This window comes from Petaurus breviceps, unplaced genomic scaffold (assembly GCF_028583685.1).
Source record: "Petaurus breviceps papuanus isolate PSGF00001 unplaced genomic scaffold, PetGlider_PUasm1.0 65, whole genome shotgun sequence".
Lineage (NCBI taxonomy): Eukaryota > Metazoa > Chordata > Mammalia > Diprotodontia > Petauridae > Petaurus > Petaurus breviceps.
In genome coordinates, this window is record NW_027186436.1 from 720,171 (window position 1) to 739,604 (window position 19,434).

General features: G+C 37.1%; 1 protein-coding gene across 6 annotated transcripts in view; it reads left to right on the forward strand.

The window, feature by feature from the left end:
• Positions 1-11,906, forward strand: part of LOC138173823 (echinoderm microtubule-associated protein-like 1) — a 316,335-nt gene extending 304,429 nt beyond the window's left edge. For all 6 annotated transcript variants that reach the window (XM_069103910.1, XM_069103913.1, XM_069103912.1 and 3 more), the window contains 3 exons: positions 4,033-4,128; positions 8,303-8,433; positions 10,121-11,906. In XM_069103910.1, coding sequence (XP_068960011.1) covers positions 4,033-4,128; positions 8,303-8,433; positions 10,121-10,246 — 353 coding nt within the window. In that variant the 3' untranslated portion in view covers positions 10,247-11,906. The remainder of the gene's footprint in view (positions 1-4,032; positions 4,129-8,302; positions 8,434-10,120) is intronic.
• The last annotated feature ends 7,528 nt before the right edge of the window (positions 11,907-19,434 follow it).

Sequence of the window (19,434 nt, forward strand, 5' to 3'; positions counted from 1 at the left end):
AGTGTTTGACGCAGAAAGCCCTGGGAGTCCTATCTAACATGTACTGTCTGTGTGATCCTGAGCAAGTCATGTAACTTCTGAGTATACCAAGCAATTCTCCTAAGATTATAAATTACAAAGCATTGCTGATCTGCTTTGGTTCAGGGAGCTTCCTTACTAGCAGTTACATATGTCACTGAAGTCACAAAAGTGAGAGCTATAGAATGTCCAGAACTGAGGGAGATACACAGAAAAACAAACCTCCCCATGCCTTAGTGTTCATCCCCTGCGGTCAGTGTGACACAATGGAAAGAAAACTGGATTTGAAGTCAAAGGACCAGAATAGGGATGACTTCATCCTTTGCATTTGTATCCCCAGCATCCATCACGATGCCTCACCCAGAGTAGGTGCTTATTGACTGATTAACTGAATCTTGTAATTTGTTTTGTAATCAGAATTTGCAGGTGCAAAGATCTAGTCATATTCTACATTCTTTTCCCTCCCCAGCCATTAACAATGGGGAAATATAGTTAAAATGAAGATCAAAAGGTTTCCTAAAAGGATATGTAATGACCTCAAAAAAAGGACAGCAAAAAGGGTAGGTGTAGAATGGGAAGGCCAGGCAGCAAGTTTTCTTGCTAATAGTACTAAAAAAAAAGAAAAAAAAGACATAGCATTCATATCACGCACTAATAGTACTACTCTTTACCCATCTGCTATTTTTCCGTATTCTGCCTTACTCTCACAAAAGCACCATTCCTCCAATCTCTTCTCTCCATCCCTATACCACTAGCACATCATGGGACCCATACTTGTGTTCTGTTGGGCCTTTATTTGAAAATGTTCCTTTCCTGGTTCTTAGCCCTACTGCAGTGAGGCATATGGATGCCTCAGTGAGAGTTAGAGAAGTGCCACAAGGATGATTAAAGGATCAGTGAATATCTACAGTGCAGGGGTGAAACTAAGAGCTGAGTAAATTGAGGACTTCTTTGAAAAGTCTTATGTAATTTCTTCCTCTAATCAATTTTAGTTGTGAGTGGACAATGATGTTAACATAAGCAACTGACTACAAAGATTGAACACTCATGAAATGTTGATTAATGTTGAATATTGTAATCAAATCAAATTTCAACAGAGTTAATGTGTCACAAATTAATGTTATACATAATCTTTATTGTCCTGTATGATAATTATGCACAAATGGTAAGTGGTTCCCATTAATGATTATGATCACCACTTTTGTACAACTGAACCAATCATTTCTAGAATTCGCTAGGGGGAAAGAAAAGACAAATTAGACACATATAGAAGCTACTCCTAAGTCCCACTGAAGTTCCAAAAGAGGGACCCAAATTTCTCCTTTCTCTAAGTCTCACAGACTGGGACAAGAAGTACTGGCCATCAAGGATACCTGCCCTCAGATTTTGAAAGCCAGGAAAGAGCAGGATTTCCAAGTCACCCTTGGATTCAAACAGGGCACATAAGAAACGAACATTGGCAGCTTTGGCCTTAGACTCCAAGGAGAAAGCAAGTAGGGAGGATGAAGGGCAGGAATAAATTCTTCCTTTCAGCAAGGAAGGGATTTAGTTGTATAATGGTCACAGCTTTCCTCTCTCCTCCTGCTTCCATGGGATAGCTTCTAGAAGCAGTGTGATATAGTAGAAAGAGTACCAGTCCTAAAGTCAAGAAACCTTGGTTTAAATACCAATTCTAATACTTATCAACTCTGTTACCTTATCCAAGTCACCTCACCTCCTGAGTTTTAATTTCCTCATCTATAAAATGGTGGAAATAATAACTACACTGCTTCCCTCACAGAGTTTGTTATAGGAAAAGCACTTTGCAAATTTTTATGTTATATATAAATGTGACTCATTGCAAGAAGAAATAAGTTGTATTATTTAAGAGAAAGTTTTTGTCCATCAAATGTCTCTCTAGCACTGCTTAAAATTCAACCAATATGAAATTCGTGTAAATAAGCAAGACAGAGAATTATGAAAAGTATCTAACAGTTATTCTTATCTTAATGAGAATTGTTGGTGATCTACTTTCCTAACACCAAATTTAAATGTGTTAAGGGAATGGAGACGTTTTAAAGATCCCTAATAATAGTTTACATTTATGTAACATTCTCTACAATACCCCCCATTATATAGGCAAAGCAGATATTGTTTTCTTTTTTTTCCCAGATAAGAAAATTCAGACTCAGAATCACGTGGTTAGAGTAACTATTAGAAGCAGGATTTGGAGCTAGGTCTTCTGACTCCAAGCCCAGTATTCTTTTTTTTATTTACTTGGAGTTTACAACATTCAGTTCCACAAGTTTTTGAGTTCCAAATTTTCTCCCCACCCCATAATGGTAGCATGCAATCTGATATAGCTTCTACATATACCTTCACATTAAATATTAGTCAAGTTGTAAAGAAGAATTATAACCAATGGAATGAACACCAAAGAAGAAACAAAGCAAAATGAAAAAAAAGAGAAAAAGCAGTTTGCTTCAACCTGCATTCAGACTCTGTAATTCTTTCTCTGGATATGGATAGCCTTTTCCATCATGAGTCCTTTGGAGTTGTCTTATAAGCTTGTATTGCTGAGAAGAGCCATTCTATCAAAGTTAGTCATCACATACATGATGTGTCCGTAATTGTGTACAATGTTCTCCTGGTTCTGCTCCCCTCACTCAGTATCAGTTTATATAAGCCTCTCCAGGTTATTATGAAATCCATCTGCTCCTCATTTATTGTAGCACAATAGTATTCCATTACATCCATATACCACAACTTGTTTAGCCATTCCCCAATTGATGAGCATCCCTTTGATTTGCAATTCTTTGCCACCACAAAAAGAGCTACTATAAATATTTTTGTACATACAGGTCCTTTTCCCATTTGTATGATCTCTTTGGAATACAGCCCTAGAAGAGGTATTGCTGGGTCATAGGGTATGCACATTTTTATAGCCCTTTGGGCATAGTTCCAAATTGTTCTCCAGAATGGTTGGATCAAATCACAACTCCACCAACAATGCATCAGTGTTCCAATTTTCCCACATCTTCTCCAGCATGTATCATTTTCCTGTTTTGTCACATTAGCCAATCTGACCAGTGAGATGTGGAACCTCAGGGTTGTTTTGATTTGCATTTCTCCAATCAATACTGATTTAGAGCATTTTTTCATGATTATAGATATCTTTAATTTTTTTCCTCTGAAAACTGCCTGTTCATATCCTTTTACCATTTATCTATTGAGGAATGACTTATATTCTTATAAATTTGACTCAGCTCTACGTATATTCTAGAAATGAGGCCTTTATCAGAGACACTGGTTGTAAAAATTCTTTCCCAATTTTCAACTTCCCTCCTAACCTCAGTTACATTGGCTTTATTTGTACAAAAGCTTTTCAGTTTAGTGTAATCAAAATTATCCATTTTGTGTTTTGTAATACTCTCTGTCACTTGTTTAGTCATATATTATTCCTTTCTCCATAAATCTGACAGGTAAACTATTCCTAGCTCTCCCAGATTGCTTATAGTATTAACCTTTATATCTAAATTGTGAAACTATTTTGATTTTATTTTGGTACACGGTGTAACATATTGGTCTATTCCCAGTTTCTGCCAAAGCCCAGTATTCTTTTTAGGACATTACACTACTTTAGGAGAAGATGGACCTAGATAGGAGGAGAGGAGGCCGTGGGCAGGCAGAGGACAGTGAGAAAACTGCATACTCTGAGTGGTGTAGGAATGAGGAGACCAGAAGATAGGAGAAAGGCACAGAAAGAGATGTGAAAACTAAGCAAGAAATGATCTTACACTTAGTATGAGTGATTTAGGGTAGGTGTTAGGAATGATTTTTTTCATAGTGACTATTGGTACCACATAGAACTGATTACTCAAGGATGTTGGCTGTGAAGCCCCTTTCTGAGGAGAACAGGTAGAAATTCATACTTGAGGTCATGAAGGCAAGAGATGAATCAAGTCCATTTTAGTGTTTCAGTTCATCTCTTATATTTAGAGCTTAAACCATTAGTTCATTTCTTTTCTTTTTTAGGGGTCCCTTCTGCTTGTAAGCAAGTTGTAAGTGTGGAAACAACCAGAGATATAGAATGGGTTACATACACCTGTACTTTAGGATTCCATGTCTTTGGTAAGTTTCTTATAAACTTTATTAAGCAAGAATGTTTCTCTATTTATTTTCCAACGTTTTTTAATCAATGCAAAACTGTTTCTCTGAGTCATCACCTTCCTTCCTCCCATTCCCTCTTTCCTGATCTCCAAGCCAATCTGAACCACTTGCTTGCCTAAACTAACTTGCAGACCTTTCTACCCCAATTAACTATTAGGATCAGAATTTACCACTTTGGGATCCTGAAGAATTCTAGTGTACCAGATTTGTCTAGCTTCATGTCTCTCCTCTGGTATTTCTTCAGCCTCCTTCCTTTGAAGAACCTGAGAATTGACTGAAATTTCTTAGATCCAAAACAATATGGACACACTAGGTGATCATATATCATTCTCTCTATAGATTACTTAGCTACATTAGACTGAAATTCTTGAAATGGGATATTTCACTTCTTTATAATTTTTATCTTCAAGTTCTGTCCCCCAGCATGTCATATCCATGCCAGTGGGGTTTGTTGTTGACCTGTCAGGAGCAGCCATCATTTTATTTTTGTCCCAGGGCCATCCCCTCAAGAATTGGGTTGGGAGGCCTTCTCACCCCTAAACCTACTGTCACACATAGGGATTAGGCCTTGCATTACCAATCCATCTTTGAAAACAAAAGTACCTCAGCCCAGCAGTACCAACAAGTGTCTAGGTGGGTAGAAACCACAACTGATAACTAGGGTCTTGCCCTAGTACTTAATCCTTTCATCATCTCGTGATTCAGCAGTGTGATGGGATGGATTTGGAGACCTCTTCCTTCAATAGTCTGCTGTCATGTGTGGGGGCATTACCTATTCTGCAGTGTTTCACTAACCCATATAAGAAAAAAAACAACAACAGTGGCTTGGCCTTCCATAATCATCAGTTACTTAGATATCAGGCTACTCGAAATTATGACCCCCATCAGGACCAGGGCCTCGAACACTAAGCCAATTTGAGAGCAAAGTACATACTCAGATTCTTAGTAGCTTCTGAATACTGGTCATCCTGCTTCATCTTGGGATGAAGCAAAGGAACTGGAACCAAATATAAAGTTAGTCAGGCTCCTGGGTGTCTAATCAGATATTTCCCAATTCAGATACCTAACCAAATTATTCTTCTAATTCAAGCTTTTCTTCCTTGATTATTGGAGAGAGAACAACAAACTGACCCTATCCTCTCTCATTATAGTACACTGAAAGATGGCTTCAGTAATCTGGTTCTTCCCCCACCCTATAGCTTTCAAACTCCAACCTCCTCTCCCCAATCCTTGTTATTCTAAGTTCAGAAAAACCTTTCTCATGCCACCAGTTCCTCATCTTTCATCTCATCTATCTCAGTCCTACACTCTCCAATCCCTGTTCTTTTCTTACTGTTGCCTTCTTTGAGCTCTCCGAAACCCTGGTTCTGTTGCTAACAAATTACCTCTCATCCTAGACCTCTTCCTTTTCACATCCATTGAAAGAGGACCCCCTCTATATTTCTGGCTACTCTTTAATGTAGCAGATCTTCTTTCTTTCTTAGTCCCCAGCACAGTGGGTCAAATGATAAAGTAAATGTACTCCTTGATCTTATTGCCTTTTTAAAATTATTCCTTTTGCCACCATCACTCAAACTAATTTTTTTAGGTTCACTCTGTATCATCCTGTTCAGATTCTTGTGGTAACTTACTAGTGTCTAGGTCACTCTTTTTCAGTCTTCCTCTCCACACCAACCCTTTCCCTTATACTCAAGAACTTCAGCATACATGTTGATGGTGCCTCTAACATCTGTTCCTTGAAAAAGTGTGCTTCCATTCACAGCCCTTGTGATGCCATAGCTCCCTTTGCTGACTACCACTGCATGTGTTGTCTCCCCTTTTAGAATGTAAGCCCCTTAAGGGCAAGGGTTGTATTCTCTAACTGTATTCTTAGCAGCTAGCACAGTCCCTAGCACACAGTAGGAACTTAGTAAATACTTTTTATTCATTTATTCATTCATCTCATCAGATATCTGGGTCCAAATTATCATCTCTATGCAGATGACTCACAAATATAGTATGTGAATGTTATTTGTAGATTTTATATAAATAAATGTATATGTGTGTATGTATTCTATTCATTTTTATGTATGTGTGTGTGTGTGTGTGTGTGTATACACACACACAATAGAGATGGGGTAGGGGGGCAGTAGGGAGCAAGAGGGAGAGCTCAAGTCCTAATCTTTGTAGCCTGAAATCACTACCAGCCTTATAAAACAGGACACTGCAAATACACATCTAAAATCTAATTCTTCATCTCCCTCCCATACTAACCAAACCTGCACCTCTAAACTTATCTAGATCTGCAGCAGTGCCAACATTCCTCCAGTTTCCCAGATTTGCAACCTCCCTCATCCCCAATATGCAAGTTTCCAGGTCTTTTTTTATTTTACTGTCACAATATAGCTCACATCTTTACCCTTTTTATCTGTTTCTGTTGCCAGCAACTTAATTCTAGGTGTCTCACCTGGACTATTGTAATAGCCTCCTATTTGGGATTTTTCCATCCTTTCCCTCTCCATCTCACCCTCCACAAAGCTGCCAAAGTAATAATCTTCTTAAAGCATAAATCTGACCATATCACTCCACTGCTCAAAAATTTTAAATGGCTTCCTATTTCCTTTTTAATAAATTTCAAATTCCTCAGCCTAGTATTTAAACCCTCCTCAAACTGGATCCAGCTTACATTTCTATACTTATTCCACATGATCTCCCTTCAAATTCACTATCTTCTATCCAAACTAGCCTCTTTACTATCCCTCTCTCTTTCCCCTCTTTCTCATTTCTGTTTCTTAGAAGCTTTCCTTCTGTCAGGGATGAACTTGAGTACCATTTCCTCAAAAATACAGAGAACAGTCCTCTTCCCTTCCTCAAAGTCTCTTTATTACTTTATGTACAGGTTGCAGAATATGTGAATAGAATGACTGTTTCCTTTTTTGTATTTTTTGATCCTCAGGGCGTTGTATATAGTAGGAGCTCAATAAATGCCTATTTTACTGAATTGAATAGAAATCTTTACAAATTGGAGATGAAAGTTCTTGTCTATCCTACAAGGATGCTATGAGGATCTGGTGTATATTGTAAAACCACAATATGAATATGTTGTTTTGGTTACTCAGATTTAGTTCTTTCTGATGTGATATGCTTGAAAGTATAGTAAAAATTATGTAAATATATTACAGTGATTTAGAGAGAAAAAGATTTATCATTTATATATCACTTTGTACTTAAGTGCTTTTACTTTTCATTTGCTCATTTGTTCTGCCCAGACGAGAAGCAGATTATTATCCTCAATTTATATAATTAATCAACAAGGATTTATTAATTGGCAGACATTGTATTAGTAACCGGGGATGCAAATACAAAAGTTAGATCGTGCCTTCCCTTAAGGAATTTAGATTCTACATATGAAGAAACCGAGACCAATAGAGAGGCAGTGACTTGCCCATGGCCCTGCAGATGGCTCTCACCTAGCTATGATGGTTTTCGAAGTCCAGTACTCTCCCCACTGTCTCACACAGCCATGAGCCCTGGGTCTGATTCTCCTCCACCACCATTCTGCTGCTTAACTAGCTGTATGTCCTCAGATCTGTCATTTTCCTTCGTGAATTACAGTTTCTCTGTTTGTAAAGCAAATGGATTGAACTATATCATCTCTAAGACCCCAGCCAACTCTAAGATTCTGTGAACTAAAATCTGTCTTCCAAAATGAATACAAAAGTCTTGAGTCACTTGGAAAGATTTGCTTCCAGCTATTAATCCATAAAGTAAGGTTGGGGAACCTAAAGCCTAAACTTCAGTTGGAATTAAATCCTTAGGAGAAAGAAAATAGCATAAAATATGAAATGTTTTTTCCACTCTTTGTGGCAAATGTGAACCCAAAGGTGTCACAGAAGAGAGGTTATGATATGACCCCTGACTCCTATGGTTCCAAGTAGCTTTTATTTCTTGTCTGATATTAAGAAACCTATACTTCCATGATTTGTTGAAAATAGGCTAATATGGAAAGATAAAAATAGGAGTAGAGCTTGAGGTAGCATTGACCTTCTGAAGCTGTAGATCCAAGGCCGAATGACTGTATTTTTGGTGGTATTAAAGAAATGTTAGTTTTAATGACACAAAAGAATAAATATGTCAAAACTCTGCTCTATTTCAGGAGTATGGCCAGAAGGCTCAGATGGAACAGACATCAATGCTGTTTGTAGGTCCCACAAGAAAAAACTTTTATCAACTGGTGATGACTTTGGCAAAGTACATCTCTTCTCTTATCCCTGTTCACAGTTCAGGGTAAGGTGTTGGTTTAATAACCACATTAATCTAATCTCATCCTTACTCTTCAGGAGAAGTTCAGTAATTATCTAGCAAACAGGGAAGGATGATGGCTTGGGATCTTTTTAACACCTTTATACCTTACCATGTAGGGATTTGTTTCTTATTTGTATTTTGGACCCTTCCTAACTGTAGAATCTCTTTCTGTACATTTTAGAGTCTTGGCTAGGCAACCATCTACAAAAATTTGGCAGTGATTCTGCCTAAATTCAAGGATGACCCAGAGCAGACAATCTCCAGTTTTCTAAAACAACCCATACACCCTGCCACCACAAAAATCAGAAAACATTGGGATGAATAAGAACGATTGTGCTTGATGTTGTCATCGCTGTCATCATTATTCATAAAAACAATCACTATATATGTTACAAAATGTAAACTGAGTTGAGACTGTTTCCATTTTTATGCCTTTCTATGCCTAGTACCTTAGACTTAGGAACACTTAAGAAATGTCCTTTACATGGAATTGAATTGAAAATTTTGCAAATTGAAGGGAGATGAAGGTCCTAGTCTTAGATAGCAGTTAAAGGTCTATAGCCCTGTGAGGTAGAGAGATCTCTGTTTTTAAAATGAGGAAATGGGGGCGGCCAGGTAGCACAGCGAGTAAGAGCACCGGCTCCAGTGTCAGGATGACCTGGAGATCGAATCCCAGGCTCAGACACTTAGCATCCACCCAGAAACACCTGGCCGTGTAACCTTGAGCAAGTTACTTAACACCGATTGCTTAAAAAAAAATGAGGAAATGGAGAAAAGATTGGGAAGGAAACAAGCATTGATTAAGTGCTTACTGTATGCCAAGGACTGTGCTAAGCACTTTACAAATATCATTTCATTTAATAGGATTTAGACTACATGATTTTCTAAGGTCTTTTTCAACTCTGAGTTTCTACTCTATAATAATTGATTGATGGAATATCATAGTATAGTGGAAATAGTGCTAGATTTGGAGTGAGAGAACTTGAGTTTGAATTCTGCCTCTTCTACGTATCTTCTAGAGAAGTCTTTACCAATCCCCCTGAATATCAATGCCTTCCCTCTGTTTATTAGTTCCAACTTATCCTGCATATATGTCTTTTCTGTACACAGTTGTTTCCATGTTTTTCTCACTTATTAGACTGAGTTCTTTAAACTGAGCTGAGACTGACTTTTGCCTTTCTTTTTTCCCCCAGCATTTAGCACAGTCCCTGGCACATAAACGGTGCTTAATAAATATTTGACTAACAGACTACCTTGTGACCTTGAGCAAGTCACTTTATCATTGTGAGCCTCAGTTTCCTCTATAAAATGTGAAAAAGGGGGTATAGGGGAGCAGCTAGGTAGAACCAGGAAGACCTGAGTTCAAATCCAGCCTTAGGCACTTGAAACTTACTAGCTATGTAACTCTGGGCACACTTAACCCCAGTTGCCTCAAAAAATAAAATGTAGTATGATGGTGTCTGAGGAGCCTTCAGGCTCCAAATTTATGATCTCATCATTATGTTATAAACAGTTATGCTACAAATAATGTAGTTGTGCTGAGAACAAATAGTGCTCTGTAGACAAAGCAGGGCACACTTCTTAATAAATGTTTGAATTGAATTGAATTGAAACATTGTCCATTATAAATGTTTTATAAATAATATTTCACTTTCATATTGCTTTGTAGGCTCCCAGCCATGTATATGGTGGACACAGTAGTCACGTAACTAATGTAGATTTTCTATATGAAGACAGCCATCTCATCTCCACAGGTGGAAAAGATACAAGTATTATGCAGTGGCGAGTCATTTAGCATGGACTTTAGCACTAATACACATTGATAAACATGTAAAGATGTCCTGTGTAGGCTGCATATTGAAGATCCCTATGTGCAGTTGAGCTTGGTCACTGTGATTTTTTTTTGTTTTGTTTTGTTTTGTTTTTTAAAAATCTTACAAACCTCAGGAAAATTTTGCCCTCTGCCAGTTACCTTAGCTTAGTGAGTCAATATGTGTCACTTCGGGGAAAACAATTTCTATTTCTTCTTTTTGTTGTATGATATATGAAACAGTACAAAGTTAATATAAAAATGACTCCACAGTTTACAATACAGTGATAACAGCAAAAGTAACTGGTAAATACTTTTCTATGCTCTTCAAAAATGGTCACAGAATGCCTTTTAAAATAGTATATCTATATAAATATATATGTTCTTTACTAATTCACCATCTACACTACATAGATCTGCCTGTTTCGAATATTTATAGTAATACTGAGGTATTGAATTGTGGCTGTTGTTGATTAACTTGTCTGAAAAGAAAGAGCCAACTTAGAAGCTACCAAGTGACTAACTAGTGCAGTTGAGTGCAGGCGCACCACACGGAATGGAATTAAGTGGTTCCTCCAAAACATTACACAGGGAAGGGATTGCATAGAAATAATGCACAATGGGGCAGAGGTGCCATGTTGCAATAGTTTTGTGACATGACGGTGGGGTTTTGTTATAATGTGCTAAAGGACGTAATTGTGAAACATTGACCTTGGGGTGACATTATTTGTGCTATGCCTGTATTTAGTTTTATTTGGTTGCATTCTTTAAGGTATGGCATTAAAGTCTCCTGGGCTGGGAGGAGGAGAAGAGATGAGAGGATCATATCCCTTTTTTGTTAAGCAAATTCTACTCCAAATTAATTTAAATATATCAGCAGGGTATGCAAGTATTTAACTGATTCCTATAAACTGTACTGCCTAACCAAACTAAAGCCAACCTTTTAACGTGCATATAAAACATATGTTCTGTGTAACCAATTACAAGCCCATTAATGATTGAGACATGTAACTACCATAATCTGTGTAATTAATTGGCATGAAATGATATTGTACTTGCATAGGACTTTAGCAATTCATGATAAATGGCTAAGGCTAGGCTCTACTTTTTTATGCTTATGGATATTGTATATTTGTATTTTAAGACCAAGTAAATCAAGTGAAAAGGATTTCTTTTTAAGTGTACCATAAAGCTATAGAGGAAAATGGAAGTCTTGAAAGGCTACATGAAATATTAATGTGCAACTTCTGGTCCCTGTCTTTTGTGCATGGGTGGATATTTATAGTATGAAATAAGATTGTGGTTTGCAATGACGTAATAATGGAGTTGGCATAAATTGTCAAGAAGGCCTTATCAATCTTGATTGTGTGACACAGATTGAAATTTATTGTTTACATTGGGGAATGTATCTAAGATTTTAAAATAGAAGAGTAATTAGCAGACTCTTAAAAGATAATATTAAAATTTTGCTTGTTCCATACAAGTAAATGTGTTGAATTCTTTGATCTCTCCAGCACTGGTTTTTTAGAGTGGTTGATGAAATACAAGAAAATAAGTACATTTGGAAGCATTTTTTTTATTATTACATCTCTGGCCTGCTATATTGAAAGTGCAGGTCACCAATAAACATCATTCATCAAAAAAATTCATTTGTTTGTATCTTTAATATCTCTCTGTTTATACAAATAAACCATCCATGATCCTGGAAACTAAAATTGAATTTCTTATCCACTCTGTGGCTTAAATGCAACCAATATTATCCAAGCCTTCCTAGTAATTACTGAAATCCTTTAGTTCTTAAAATGGTAGTGCATAAATTGCAGTTACTTAAATTATGAAGTTATCCATCACGGCATAATGTCAGTTTTCACACATAGATTGTTGGAAATCTTCCATTCACGTGGACCTTCATACATGTAGGAAAGCGATATGAAGTAAGACTACAAAGAGGTAAGATCATAGATTTAGAACTGGAAGAGAAACCCCCTTTTCTATAACTAAGGAAAGTAAGACCCAGAGAGGTCCTATAACTTATCCACAATGATACTGCTAGTTTGAAGCAAGATTTGAACCCAGATCCTTCTGAACTCTGGGTCCAGTATTCTATCCATTGTCACACTACAATGCTAAGTTATGGAGGACCTTAACTCTAAATTATGAAGTTTGAATATGTTCATTAGGCAAAAGGGAAAGACTGAAGAGTGGGGGAGTGGAGAGACTGAGTGTGCACAGAGTGGATCAACCTGGTATCAGAAAGAAGCATGAAGTCAAGAGGAAAGAAGAGAGATATGGGAAGACTCATGGGTAGGCTACTGCAATAGTCCAAACAAAAGGTAAAGAAAGCCTGGACTGAGGTGGTAGTGATGGTGAAAAGAAAGAAGGGGCAGAAACAGTGGATGTTTCATAGGAAGATTCTGGGAGGTTGGAGGAGTAAGAGATTGGAGAGAACCAAATCCCACTCATAAATTCCCGAGAAAAGCAAACCTACAAGAAATTTCCCCCAAAAAAATGTTGAGGAAAAAGGAACATTTGAAGAAAGGAATAAAATTGTAGCATAATGGGAAGGAAAAAAAGTAAAAGAAGCAAAGGCAGAAACACCAAGGGGGAGAAAACATACTGAAGCTATACTAGTAGTGGCATGAAAAATAAGGCTAAAATATTTTTCAAGCCTCATAGTAAAGTCACCAAATCAACAAACAAATGAAATTAGCAAAAATATCACAAGATTGAATGAAGGGGGAATGGAATGGGATTAAAGAATCTCACAAAAGATGATGATGAAACCCAACAGATTAGAAATGCCCTCAGAGAAAACTAACAAAATAATAAATTCAATTAAAAACAAACTCATTTTACTACAAAACAGTGATGGAAATGAAGAATCAGAAAAACAAGCCCCAAAATTAGCTCAATTAGAAACATTTTAAAACTATGCAGAAATTAAAATGAGAAAGGGTTGAGATGATGGAGCCATCAATTTATTGTTTATTTTTATTATTTATACAAAATAATAAATCCATATAAGGTTTTTAAAAAATGAAATAATATTGGGGAATTTATCTACTAGAACCCCAAGTATCAACTCATTGCATATGTTAGATTCAGAGAGTTCAAGAACAGTATGTCTCTGGGTCCAACAGTAGAGATTCCCCATGGCTATGATTCAACCTTAACTCCTCCTAATTCCATAAGAGTCAGCAGATGATGATTTTCTGAACCAGGGAAAGGAAAAAAATGAATGCAAGATGTGGACAGATATGGCCTGTGCCCAGGACAATAGGCTAAAAGGAAAAAGTGCTAGAAATCCAACTAAGGTTAATAATCCTCTCTCCCCCTTCCTCTAGGTTACTCAGAGTAGGGACCCATTCAAATCAATCCCTATGTCCCTAATTTGGAGAAGCTAGAGTCCCAGTTGCTCATAGTTGGAGTCTGTGCAGCAAAGTAAAGAGGAGGAATTAACTAGTGAGGAAATAACCCAGAGGTAAGAAGTAACTGAGAATACAGGAGAAAGGCCTGAATGAAAACCTTGTTTGTAAGCAGATAAGCAATAGAAAATAGAAATAAGAAGAAGGAAGAGGGAAAAAAGGAGTACCTTAGGAAGAGGCCAGGTAATATTGAACAGTGTAACTTAAAGCCCAAAGATCATGTAACAAGAATTTTTTTTAAATAATGAATAACGATTTTTTAAAAATAGGAATGAATTTAAATGTGAAAAATTAGATCACGATGTGGGCACTTACAGGAGGTTGGAGGTTTGGCTTTGGTTCCAGGTTAGAGGGGAGAACTGAAGATCTGGGGCAAGAGGCACCATTTCCTATACCCCAGGCTTAGAGGTGATTACAAAAATTAAGCTATTACCACAAAAAAAATGCACCAACAAAGGAGGAAGAATTCAACCATAGAAAGCTATTATGGGAATAGAGATGACCAGGGTTCATCTTCAGAGGAGGAGATTGAAGTAAAGAAACCCCCAAAGAGTAATGTCAATTGGTCACCTGCACAAAAAGAATTCATAGAAGCTCTTTTTAAAGACTTTAAAAATCAAATGACAGAGATGGAGGAAAACCTAAAAAAAAATAAGAATAACCCAAGAAAAACAAGAAGGGTATGAAAGGAAAGTCAACCAATAAGAAAAAGAGATCCAGAATATTAAGGAAGAAAATGATACCTTGAAAATTAGAATTGGGAAAAGTAAAACCAATGAAATTATAAGACATCAAGAAATAATTAAAATATAAATAATGAAAAATAGAAGAGGAAGTACAATATCTTATAATAAAAACAACAGATTTGGAGAATAGATCAAGAAGAGAAAATATGAAAATAATCAGACTAACTGAATATTACAATTGAAAAAAAGAATCTTGATACAATAATATAAGAAATAATTAAGGAAAATTGTCCTGAAGCATTAGGACAAGGGGGGAAAGTAGAAATAGGAAAAAAAAATCCATCAATCATCATTTAAGAGAGATCCTATGAGGAAAACTCATAGGAATATCATAGTCAAATTCCAAAACCCCCAGTTCAAGGATAAAATATTAAATGCATCAAAATTAAAACAATTTAAGCAATTAGAATTGCACAAGACCTATCAACAGAGACATTAAAGGGCCACTGATCTTGTACACAACATATCTAAGAGCAAAAGAACTGGGGCTCCAGCCGAAAATATCATACCCTGCAAAGTTAAGTATTAGCCTAAATGGAAAAACAGAATATTTGATAAACTCTAAGACATTCAAGACTTCGTTTAAAAAAATTCTGAACTTAATAGAAAATTCGACATACAAAAAACAGGAGAAATATAAGGCACACACCAAAGACTGATTATAAAGGATTCATAAGAACAGACTGTTTGCTTTTTATATATGTAAAATGTATGTCTAAGATTCTTATTAATAATTGGGTAGCTCAAAAGAAATATTGAAGCAAACCTGAATATGATATGAATTTTAAAAGTAAAACCATTTAGGAACAGCTAAAAAGAGTAATTATTTTATACAAATGAGGTACAAGAGGAAGAATTGATACAGAGGAATTAGATGGAGGGGTAGAGCTGGTAGTTCTAGATAACTTGCTTTCATCGGGCATGGGTTCAAGAGGTAACAATACCGGGGCGGCCAGGTAGCACAGCGAGTAAGAGCACTGGCTTCAGTGTCGGACTGACCTGGAGATCGAATCCCGGGCTCAGACACTTAGCACCCACCCAGAAACACCTGGCCGTGTAACCTTGAGCAAGTTACTTAACCCCAATTGCTTAGGGGCGGCCAGGTGGCTCAGTGAGTAAGAGCACCGGCTCCAGTGTCGGGATGACCTGGATCAAATCCGGGCTCACATACTCAGTACCACACCCAGAAATAATTGGCTGTGTAACCTTGAGCAAGTTACTTAGCCCCAATTGCTTAAAAAAAAAGATGTAACAATACATATTTGTTTAGAAGAGTATATAAGTCTTCTAAATTCAGAAGAAATAAAATGGTAGGGGCATAGGGAGGGAGAAGAGGACAAGGAAGGGATTTTTAGAGGGGAGGCTGAGGGAATAGGTAAAAGGTGGGTATAGAAGGATGTTTAGATTTGGAGGAATGGGAAGATAGGGTAAGGATCCTTGGAGGGGGGGTAGGCAACTAATAGGGCAAGGTAGTGGGTAGAAGTAAAGGGAGTAGAATATGTTTGGGAAAGTACATATCTGTATATGTATGTGTGTATATGTGAGTGTTTATGTCTGTACTTATTTATAGCTATAGGAAAACATATCTAAACTTTATTGTAGCCTGGGGGCAGGGGAAAAAAAGAACAAAGTAAAAAAGTGCACAGCAGAAAACAAAAGAAAACTCACAAGGAAGCAAAAAAAGATGGTCAATTCTCAATACAATGTGTATTATTTATCATAAGGCTTTCTTGAAATGAAAATTTATAATATTTTGAATCATCTCATGTCCTGCTATGCACAACATGTTCTTATTTTTCTTTCTAACTTTGTATTTAAGTTCCAATATTTAAGTTTATGACACATGTTTGTTTCTTTTCTCTATTCTGTATTTGTGTTCTGGCATTTGAGTCTAAAATAAATTTTTTTAAATAAAAAATAAATAAATACAAACAAAAAATAGGGCTTGATGCAGAATTTTAAAACGGGAGTAAGGGGAAAACATATGATGGATAGTATCTCCAAAAAGTTCCAAGAGAGGATAATGAATTTTAAACACAAAAATAGTAAAATAGAGGGAAAATTTTTCAGAAGAAACAAAAGAAAACAAGAATTCTATACAAGCCAAAATGACACTTTGAAGAGAGAAGGTACAGAGATAACTTAAGGATCATAAGTCTCCCAGAAAAGCAGGACAAATAAAAAATCCTGACTGCTATACTACAAGAGAAAGCAAGACTGTCCAGAACTTCTGAATACAAAGTGGTGATTATCTTAATACACATGTCACTGCCAGAATAAAAAAATAAAAAAGACATAGACACATACTTCAAATTCTAAGGCATATAATTATCAAAATTCACAATTTCAATACAGAAATTTTTGCAAGAATTCTGTAAAACTTCAATTTGAAGAAAAGGCAATAGAAGGAAGATTTCAATTAACACAGGATTCTTCATTAATTTCAAAAATAGTATATTCCCACAAGCATAGAAGCTCAGGCTGTGACCCCAAAAGAACATATCTTGCAAACCTGAACCTAATCGATGAAAAAGGTGGAGTTTCAACAAAAGAGAAATATGTGAATCATTTCTAGGGAAAGAAAGGAGATGTTGGGCATGTAGCCAAGCACTCTGCTAAGCATAGGATACATAGAAAGACAAAAGGTAATCCCTGTTCTCAAGGACCTCGCAGGCTAATGGGGGAGACAACATGCAAACAAATGGTGTCTACATATGTGTGTATACATGTGTATAAGTATGTATGCATGCATACATGCATGTGTGTATGCATCTACACACATGCATGTATGTGTATACATACAGAATAAACTGAAGTTAATCATAGAGGAAAGGCTTCTTCCAGAAGATAGGGTTTTTAGCTAAGACTTGAAAGAGATCAGAAGGTAGAAATGGGAGGGAGAGAGTTCTAAGCATGGGGAACAGCTATTGAAAATGACCAGATTTGTGAGATTGAGGGGATGGGAGTGGGGGCAATGTCACTGGATTGAAGAGAATGTGGATGGGAATTACCAAGGGTCAGACAGCTAATACATATCTGAGGTAATATTTAAGGTGATCTTACATAATTAGGCAAAGGGAAGATGGAAGAGTAGAATTAATAATATGAACCAAAGTTCCTGAGTTCCTACAATTAAATCAATAGCTTGTATTGGAGGGAATAAAAGAGTAGGAGATTGTACAAATTAGGAGACGAAATGAGGGATAAATGACAGGTGAACAATGGGTGCCCCCCTACCAAGTCTGTAAGCAAACAATGAGGGGATAATTCCTTTTGGTCTCTCAAAAAAATGGAGGTGGGTCTATAGGAGAATAGAATAAAATAAATGCAGCTAAAGGATTGGAAAAGGAGAAGTGGGGGTCAACCCAGAAGGGGAAAGGAAAGAGTACCAGTAAAGAACATTCTCATAGGAAAGACATATGTCTCCAATAAGAGACTGAACTTCTAATATGTTTTGCATATGTGGAAGTTGCACATTAAAAGACCATCTTTTCTTAGAAAGGGTTATACCACCCTAGACCAAATCTCACCTGAGGAGAAAAGATATATGATTCCCCAAGAGTACCTAGCACCCATACTTGATAAGATGTGTATGGCAGGGGCAAGGGAAGGAAGAGGAGGATGACTTAGAAACAGATAGATTAATATGACATTAAGAATGGCATATTCTTCCTTTTACCCTACATAAAGGCAGGAGTTAAAACTGGGTCTCATAACTTAAAGACACCATACAACACTGCTTCCATTCAACATTACTTCCTTCATGAATTGATATTTCTAAGAGTAATGTACAGGGGAGATCAGGGGTATGATTTACAAATACAATAACAGAAGAGAGCTCAAAACTGGTACCCCAGAAGCTTTACCTCCATAAGGGTCAATGAATATAGCACATAAATCAGAAAATAACACTCAGAATTGACAAACAGAAGAGAAATGATGAAAAGGGCAAAGCAAAATGTATTGGGATAAGATGAAAAAAGTTACTGTATCAGCAATGCCATATTCACAATGCCTATGGAGATTACAGATATGCTGATATAATTATCCATCACAAAATACATCATGCTTGCCATATGGGGGAATAAACTAGAAAATTTATTAAGATACCAAAAGACTGAGTCCCAAAACCAGAAAGTGAAAGCCATCAGAGTAGTTATGACATTGGCACAGGTAGATAAAGTAGAAAGCACCCACATTTTCAAGCCTTTAAAACAGAACAGGCTACCTCAGGCAAAGGTCCTCCTCTCCCCACTCACAGCAACCACCCAGCGTCCGGGAAGCGCGCTCCCAGCAGCTCCGGCCTCTGACAGTCCTCAGCAGGAGTCCTTAGCAGAAATTCTGGCTAACTCAAAAAGGGCTTCGCGCTGCCGCTGCCTCTGCTGCTGCTGCCGCCGTCGCCACCACCGCCAGCCACCGCAGGAACTCTAGTTTGGCTTCCGCTTTCTCTTGCTCCGCCCCTTCCTGCTACATCAGCAAATCCAATGGGGCATGGAAGATCTTTAAATCCCATAACCCTTACAGTTACTTAAAGTAAAAGACTGGAGGAAAGGCAGAGAGAGGGTTTCAAACCACCCAACTAGGCAGAGAAAGAAAAGTAAAAAAAGAGAGAGAGAAAATGGAGAAAAAATGGATATAAACAAAAATAAAGAATCTAGATGAAAACTGCCTCCAATAGTTTAACATATTTGTGATCTCACTGATATGGCTACTTCCTCCAATAAGTACAAATCACAACTCATCCATGCCTTCTCATTCTTGCATCTCTTGTCCATGTTCTCATATAGAACCTCCATGAGGGGTTTGCTAAGGGCTCTTTCTAGATGTCTAGATAATATGTGGATAAGAATGGAGCACTCATTCTGTTTACGGGACATCCCCTCGCTATTGATATAGGACTGATGTAATTTTTCTAGTCCACATCACTTTTCATATGCAACTTCTCTTTAGTTATATGTTTTAACCTACACATAACCACCATGAGCTTCTCCACTGTCCCTTA